Source organism: Anoplophora glabripennis, unplaced genomic scaffold (assembly GCF_000390285.2).
Source record: "Anoplophora glabripennis isolate ALB-LARVAE unplaced genomic scaffold, Agla_2.0 scaffold1457, whole genome shotgun sequence".
Classification (NCBI taxonomy): domain Eukaryota; kingdom Metazoa; phylum Arthropoda; class Insecta; order Coleoptera; family Cerambycidae; genus Anoplophora; species Anoplophora glabripennis.
In genome coordinates, this window is record NW_019417530.1 from 13,460 (window position 1) to 21,782 (window position 8,323).

The 8,323-nt window shown below is 34.5% G+C and overlaps 1 protein-coding gene across 2 annotated transcripts in view; it reads left to right on the forward strand.

Annotated features, from left to right (window-relative positions):
• LOC108915760 (peroxisomal multifunctional enzyme type 2) overlaps positions 1-8,323 on the forward strand; it is a 54,984-nt gene that overhangs the window by 13,422 nt on the left and 33,239 nt on the right. Inside the window, exon 1 of one of the 2 annotated variants that reach the window (XM_023456390.1) lies at positions 5,373-5,656. The exons of the other annotated variant lie outside the window; for it this stretch is intronic. Within the exon in view, the coding sequence (XP_023312158.1) occupies positions 5,479-5,656 (178 nt within the window). The 5' untranslated portion in view covers positions 5,373-5,478. Of the gene's footprint in view, positions 1-5,372; positions 5,657-8,323 lie in introns of those variants that run through there. 2 annotated transcript variants of the gene reach the window in all.

Below are 8,323 nucleotides of genomic sequence, written 5' to 3' on the forward strand. Positions count from 1 at the left end.
TTTTTTTTTGTTTTGTGTGGTTTTTCCCCAAATTCATGCTCAATAAATTAACTTTAGTAGCAAACTGTTGTCATAAAGCATTAATAAGTTTTAATTGTGATGGTTTCGTTCTGCCGGTAGTCGTAGTCTGTTGTTATGAAACATGAAACAAATACCTACAACGTAGAGCGCAAACTCGTAAATAACGGGTACGTACAACATAAAATAGCGGCCGTGTTCTGTTTCATTTCATTACAATTAAATAACATGTCTGTTTGACGGATACTTATAAGATATTATGTTATTACGGCATGTTATTTACAAACGTTATTTCTAACATAACATTTTAACGTAAATGGGATACATACTCGGCCTGAATGCCTTCTAATAAATCTAACACCACTCTTGTCGTAATGCCTTTCCCGCCACCGTCATCTAGTGCCCCAGTATACACCTTTGATTTTATAATCCTACCACTGGGTTCTGTCAGCATGTAAACCTTGATACCATAACGGTGGCGCTTGTTTTTCATATATTGATGGAAAATCAAGCGCCCACGTCACAATACCATGGATTCGTCAAGGGATAACTCTTTTCCAGGATAATATATTGCAGCCATCTTATTATTGAAAAAATCCAATGTAGGCCGTATTTTGTATAATCGATCTGTCGACTTCTCTCCGTGGACTGGATTCCTGGCAAAATCTAAACATCGCAAAATTAGTAAAAATCGGTTGTGACTCATAAATGCAGAAAAACACTTCATATTGTATAGTGGGTGGGTCTTCCAATAATCTTGGAGTCTATTCATTTTTATTGTTCCTGTGTGAAGTACTAAAGCAATAAACTTCAGCATTTCGTCTTGATTGTTCAGTAATCCCTTAAGAACAAAATAACTCTTCAGCATAGTGATTTATTTTATTCACCAACAATTTCAGTATGTCATCGTCGAATATCATGCGGAAATAGTCCACAGGTTCATTATTGACAGGAATTGGTAATAAAAGTTTATTATTTTTCAAAAATGGAAAATTGTTCAAACCTGTAGGGATTTCTTGCCAGTTTGGAACATTAACATTGTCATCAACCGAGCCTAGGAAAACAAATGTTTTACACATAGTAAAATAATAAAATATAAAATATTAACCATTATATGCGTCTCGATGAGTCAAGTTTGGGACTTCTGGGATTTCCGGACCATCGTTTGAAATTACTGTTTGCAATTCGTCATATATTCCTAAAAAAGTATCTAGTAAAATTTACATAAAAACATAGAAAATCGAAAATTACTACCCGCATCATTTTCGTCTGAAGTCTCCTCTTCGGATTCAGAATCACCTTGCTCATGGTCAATATCACTTTCTGTTTCACATAATAAAACTTCATCCTCATCGCTAGACTCTAATTATGCCGATAAAAGTTCTTCTTCAGTGAGATTTTTAGGATTTTTGTATGTAACTTTGCGTTTTTTAGATGTTGAGGGTACCTGGTCACTGTCTGCCATCTTGAAACTGCACAAAAGCAAATATCGCGAAACGGCGAAAAAATGTTCGAATCCCGACACTTAACCTAGATGCTGACATAGGCACATGCAGTTTAGAGTAATGCTCAACTTGTACTGCTTCGTTAAATAAAGCGACAAGAACAACCCCGAGCGGGGCTGTTCGCATCTGGTGCTGAACTGGCGTAGCTTACATCGGGCTCATGCGCATTGAACGTGTTAAGACAATATATTTTTGTATGTAATTTTAACAGTTTTTGAAAAATACCACATAAAGAATATTTTTTTCACGTAAGTGTTACCGCAAATCTAAATAAAAAACTTTCAGTCCATGTTATAAAATATATGGGAGATGAGTTGAGTGCAGAAATTTTAGAGGCTTATGGAACATAAAAAATAAAAGAATTTTTTTCTAGGAGCCAATTGTCCTTTGTTTTATCCAAGGATGATTTTTTTAAATTTAATTTTAATAATGTATTTTTCAAAAATTGTATTGAAAATTTTTACAAGTTGTTAGTTTTTGGCCATTTGCTAGAGTATCTAGCTGCTTTCCCTCCCAGTAATATTTTTTGTTAGGTTTTTTATAGTGTATATCTTGTAAAAGGTGTCCCAAAATTCACACCAGAAGTGATTTTGATAAAGAACATGTTTTTCAGTTAAAAATTGTAAATTATACAGAGTGTAACTTTGAATGGGCAAGTTTAGTGGGTGTTCGCCACACATACAGTACTTACTTAACAAGTAACCTAGCAAAAAACCCAAGCAGTAATCATTAATGATAAATGAAATACACAAAGTAAACAGTCTTGATGGTTTCCAGTGAAGAAAAACATTCAAATTCACAATTAGATGTACTGTCTCCAAATGCGAAACAACTGATGCCCTTCGCTTTGTCACCGTTGACCCGCACTATCTCCCTTCACATGCACTGTAGGTTACCTACAATTCATGTATTTGTAATACATGAATACTACAGTACACAAATATTAAAGTATATCTTAAAAAACTAATTATAGATCGACTATTTATTTAATTAAAAAAAAAGAATTTCAGTTTCGTATTCTGGGGAGCAAGTACTATTACCCCTAAAAAACTGACCCCCACTTAAAGATCCGTAGAGTATATACGAGTAGTATAGAGTTATGTATTGAATAGCATATCAGGTAAATGGCCTCCATGACTTTGCTGGTACATACACACACTTCTGTTGAAATTTTCCATGACCGTTTTGCATAAGCGCTCAATTTCTTCCCTCAATGGGTGATTGTGGGCTTGGCAAAAACCCTTTGACTTAAAAAACCCCAAAGAAAAAAGTCCATGAGTATTAAATCCATTGATCTAGGCGGCTTATTCTGATCACCAAAATGGGAAATTTTACATGACCAAGTAATGACCAGTAATTGAATTGTTTCTTGGGCTGTATTGCATATGGCACTGTCTTGTTGAAACCACACGTCTACATCCGTATCTTGCAATTTAGGCACAAAAAACTGAATTATCATGTCTGATAGTGAGCACCATTATGTGTTATTGCCTGACCAGCAGCATTTTTGAAGAATGGTCCGATGATGCCTCCAGTCCAAAATCTGCTCCAAATAGTGACACGTTGTGGATGCATTTGTTTCTCAATAATTACTCGTGGATTTTGTGAATCCCAAATGCCATAAACCATTCAACAAAGGTCCTTCGCTCTACGTGGTCAGTAGGCTTCAGTCCTTGAGTCAATTAAACGTAAAGGTGAAGATGTAAATCTTTCGTGAAAATACGTTTTAGAGAGCTTCTCAAACTGTCCATTCCTTGACCACAGTGCCGAATTGATGTTCCTGGACTCTCAGCAATACTCTCGAACAACTTCAGTGTTTTGTGTTGAAGGACGGCCAGAGTGTTTGGGATCACTAATTGATCCTGAATTTTTCAATTAATCTCTTCCCAATTAATTGATGAAGTTAAATCACTATTCCAAGCATATTTTGTAGGAAAATTGCCAGCTATACCTGCTAAACCGTCATTATTTTTTAAATATTGCTCAACAATGAAAACGTGTTGTTCTTCGTGTAGTGCTCCATTTTTAATAAACCTGAACTGAGCTGTCACACTATCTTTTTTGTTTCATTGGCAGCACTTTACCACACAAATGGCGCAAAATTCAAATCTTACATGAATTTTGTGACATCCAATCTAATAATTTTGCACAAAAAAGGTGCTCTTATTAAAATTACCAAATATGTTTTTTTTTTTTGAGAAAAATAACTGCATCAAAATGAATCAATTTTTTTGTAATGCACAAGGTATTTTTGAAGACATGTTTAATTGAGCAAAACTGTACCAAGTAAATTGATATAAATCTTTTTTTTTTGTTTTTCATCTAAAAGAAATTGTCCTTGAAGTAAAGCCCATTTGTTTGCCGACATCTGTATGTTAAAAATAGAAACTAGTTAGAATCAGTTACTTTTATCTCAGAAGCGGTACATTTTTAGCGACTTTAACAAAAGTGTCTTTTTGTGTAAAATGAAACTTTACATTGTGATACAAAACATCACCAAAAAAAAAACACCTTAAAAAAGTTATATCATAAAATATTACTGGGAGAGATCGTAGTTAATGCCCTCTAGCAAATGGTCAAATATTAACAATATTGACATGTTAAATACCTATGCTTAGAAACTTACTTGTACCAAATCTTATATAATCATTTTTGGCACCCCATACCTCGAAAATAAGAAAGAACCATAACCTATAGAAAAAAATTGACTTTTTTTATGTTCTATGGGGCTACATTTTTTACACTAATTTCCTGAGCACCCTGTAAAGAGCATCAATTATGAGAATATTGTATTTTTAAAAGGACACAAAGTTTTGATTGAGATGTCTAACAAACTCAGTGCCTAGAATCAGTCATTTAGAACTTAATAAATATTTTATAAAAAAATTGGTAGTTGCCAAAGTCTACAAGAATAAAGTTTATTTGATAAATTTTATGTTTAGTATAGCTTGATATCAAAATCTGCTATACCTTGTGTAATTGAAATAAACAATTATATACTGACCTTTTCATTATTTAGTCATATTTTGTCAAAACCAAATTTTGAAAACTTTCTAGTTTAATCTTTTGTTTTTTTTACATCAAATTGTGTAAAATTAAATCTTAGGGCCGCTGTTCACAACGTCATTGCAATTAACTATTGTAGACCAATAGAAGGCCGTTGCTTCAACCACACGCTGACCAATATTTGACATTTTATTAATGCCGTATTATCCAACATTTCATTTTTGCATGGAATCGTGCAGTTACAGCTTCAGCCATTTACTCGATAACAACTTTTATTTAAATATATACCACCAAAAAACAAAGTCGTCAAAGTGATTTTATAATTAAACAAAAGGTCAGCATGTGGACGCATATAGCGATGGTCGACCATGTGCCCTAAAATGGTGCCTGAAAAACCAGCATCAAGCTGATCATGAGCCAGCCTCGTCCACTTTTCCAATAGTACGTAGCAGAGCTGGATAATTACTTGTAATTTAAAAATAGTTACAATTACAAATTACTTTTTTAAAAAAAGGAACTAATTACAATTACAAAGTATATTCTTTAAAAAAGGAATTATATTAATTTAATTACAGTTACATGGAAAATGGATTTAGCAATTACTTTTCTAATTACTTTTNAAGATTAGTTACCAAATTTGAACAAACAGGTTCATACACATTAATTTTCATACACAACAGTTCCTGAAATATTCTAATGGATGGTCACAATGAGTAATTTCTTACATATCATTTAGTCTAACACAGAAGTAAGCTTTCTTCGTTTTTATTTATTGATAACAATAGAAAAGTTTCATTTTGTATACCAATAATAGTTACATACATATATTTATTTCACAGTTGGTGCATCGGTAGCTAAACCAGAAGAACTGAAATTTCTGTACGAGTTACACGATGATTTTCAAATTTTGCCAACATTTTACGTTCTCCCAGCACTTCAAGCTGTATACATGTCTAACGCCACACAAAACGCCATCCCTGGGAAAACTGTCAGTCTAGAACGTATCCTCCATGGAGAGCAGTATCTTGAAATTGTTGGAGATTTACCCCAAGAAGGTGCATTGGTATCAAAAACGAAAATTGTTGAAGTATTAGATAAGGGTTCAGGGGCAGTAATTGTCACTGACAGTAAGTTATAATTTTTTCTCACATCATTTTTCAAAATAATTGTAATAATATGTCTACCACTCATCCCAGTTGCAAGGTTTATCCCAGAAGTCAAAGACTTAACGTGAGGGAGTGGTGACATATTATTCTTCCATCCTACCACACTTGTGAAGAGAATAACAACAATTCATATGACACACCTGTTGCGTCATTAGGGGTGAGTTCTCATATGAGAATGATGTGCCTGGGGTGTCAACTTTTGATGTTACCAGTCACTCTAGTATTGACCACGAAAAGTTTCCAAAAAAAAGTAAACACTTCGATTTGTAGAATAATAATTTCAGATTCTGTCACAAATTCGTATGACACACGTAGTGCGTCATGTAAAAATTGAACACTTTTTGTGCAAATTATGAACTTTCTTGAAGTATTTGCCAATGTTTTTCGAAAAAAAAAAGCATACTGCACAGGAGGGTGGAGCAGGAAAATACTTATGCAGTGAACATGTTAAACATTGGCTATCAACCAATTGATATAAATAAAAATTTTAAAAAGTATAAATTAACACTGACTGCGAATTTTAGAGCGTGTCGCACCCCAGAAGCGGCATCGTGTTTTTCGTAAATTATTGTTGTTTCTGGTATTAAGGCTACTTATTGTTTGTAATAAGTGTGTATACAGTGTTTTATTCGTTATTGACACGTGCACCTGACTAAAAGTTTCTGGTGCAGTGCTGATGGCCCCGATTGGGGTCATACATTCGAAAAGGATAACTTTAGTCAAACACATCAAACTTTTGTGATATTATTTTTATTTGTTATAATAGAAATATTTTTCAATAACTGAAGAAGAAACAAATTCTGTGAAAACAAAAACAAAAAAGCTTTTGTGAAATTTAAAATAAAAAAAACTACCAAACTGCATCCTATTCGTGGGTAATGTCAAAACAGTCACCGACGCAAAACCCAGGTTGTTCTGGACATTCTTCGCAATGGTACAGTGTGCGTTTTCTTATTTCCTTTGTAGAGTATACTCTACACCGCTTTCGATTTATACGTCTGTCCTTCGCTTTTGACCCAATTTTCGTCAGGACGTGTTTTGACGCATTCCTTCTTGTAGGCGGTTTCTTCTCTCCGGTTAACTGTATCTCTAAAAGACTACACAAGAGTGACTGTCTAAATTCGTATAACGACATTTTACAGCCAGAAAATTTTTTATATAAGAGAAACGAGTTTAGTAGCATCAGTTGTATATAGTGAATACCTAATTTTTTATACCACCTCAGCGTTTTCCTATTGCAGGGGTAGTAGGAATGCAGCTGGTCCTGCCTGTCGACACCGCCCATGTGTCTGTTGTAATGCAAAATCGGCGCTGGTCTTTCTCTATTGCGGTCTCTCTTATCCACGTACTCTACCATTTCGATTCCGTGCTCAGTGGATATGTACAAAACCTCACGCTTGTCTTTCCATTTCCCAATAGAATACCTTGCAATGGACTCCCCTTTCTTGAGTTTTTTTGTTAGGACGTCTTTGGGGTTGTGCCTTCTTTTGGCATTGAGTGTGCCAGTACAATAAGTACCACGAATAGTTAGTTGCCTGGCCAATTCATAGGAATTATAAAAATTATCCATGTAAATAGAATGACCTGAATCGAGAATCAGGCCGAGTATGTATCCCATTTTATCATAATAACAGTTATGTTATTTCAGGGTTGTTAACGTTACCTGTTAAGGGCTCACATATAGCTGAGCACCTAGAAGTAGGGTTATGTTTAAGATTTTTTTTCGTGTATAAAACTGCATTTTTTTAAAAAACCATAATAAACATTTTGAAGTATGGCATTTATTATAAATTGTGTGAAAATTGGGTTCGAAAATTTTGAATGGTAAAAAAATTGCAGTCGTTTTCCGGGGTGTGTTTTTTTCGAGAGCGTTCGCGGTACCAGACGTGCCTCCGCCATTTCTTATCTGAAAAAAAAAAAATATTTTCTCAAAGTAGATAGACAGAACTAGTACTTATCGAGCCGGAATTTGCGAATTCAATTTTTTCGGGTCATGGCAGTCATTTGCATAAAATTGGCGGTTTTTCGCCTTAAAATTGTTGAGTAATTATAAGAAAAAAAAAACTATGTAAAATATCGAAAAAAGGGCTCGATAAGTACTAGATTATTGTGTGAAGCATAACTTTGAAAAATTTGATCCCGATCGGTTCAGTAGTTGCGGAGATATTTCTGGTACCGATTTTGAAAATACTGTTTCGAGTAAAACACGTTTAAAGTTTTGCTTCCACTTTACAATGGAATAACTGGTTTATTTTTAAACTTACATGAAATCATCGATTCCTGGGCCATATGACGGATCTTCTCTAGACTTGTCGGAACTTGTCGGAACATGCTCTTGCTATATGTATAAAGGACGATAAATACGTAGAATCCAACAGGGGCGAGAACACCCAAATCGTGTAGTGTAGACGTAGACTATAGCCAAACAGATGACAAAGGCCGCGTCTACCTGCGCCCGACCGTTATTCGTTGCTTACCAGGACAGTTACGAAACGCTATAACTTCGTCATTACTGCGAATTTCTTTATGAAATTTTCAGGGTAGACACTCGAAGGACAGTACTTTCGAATGAGCACCTTTTTGAAAAATCGATTTTCCCAATTTACCCAGGTATATGTGAGCCCTTAA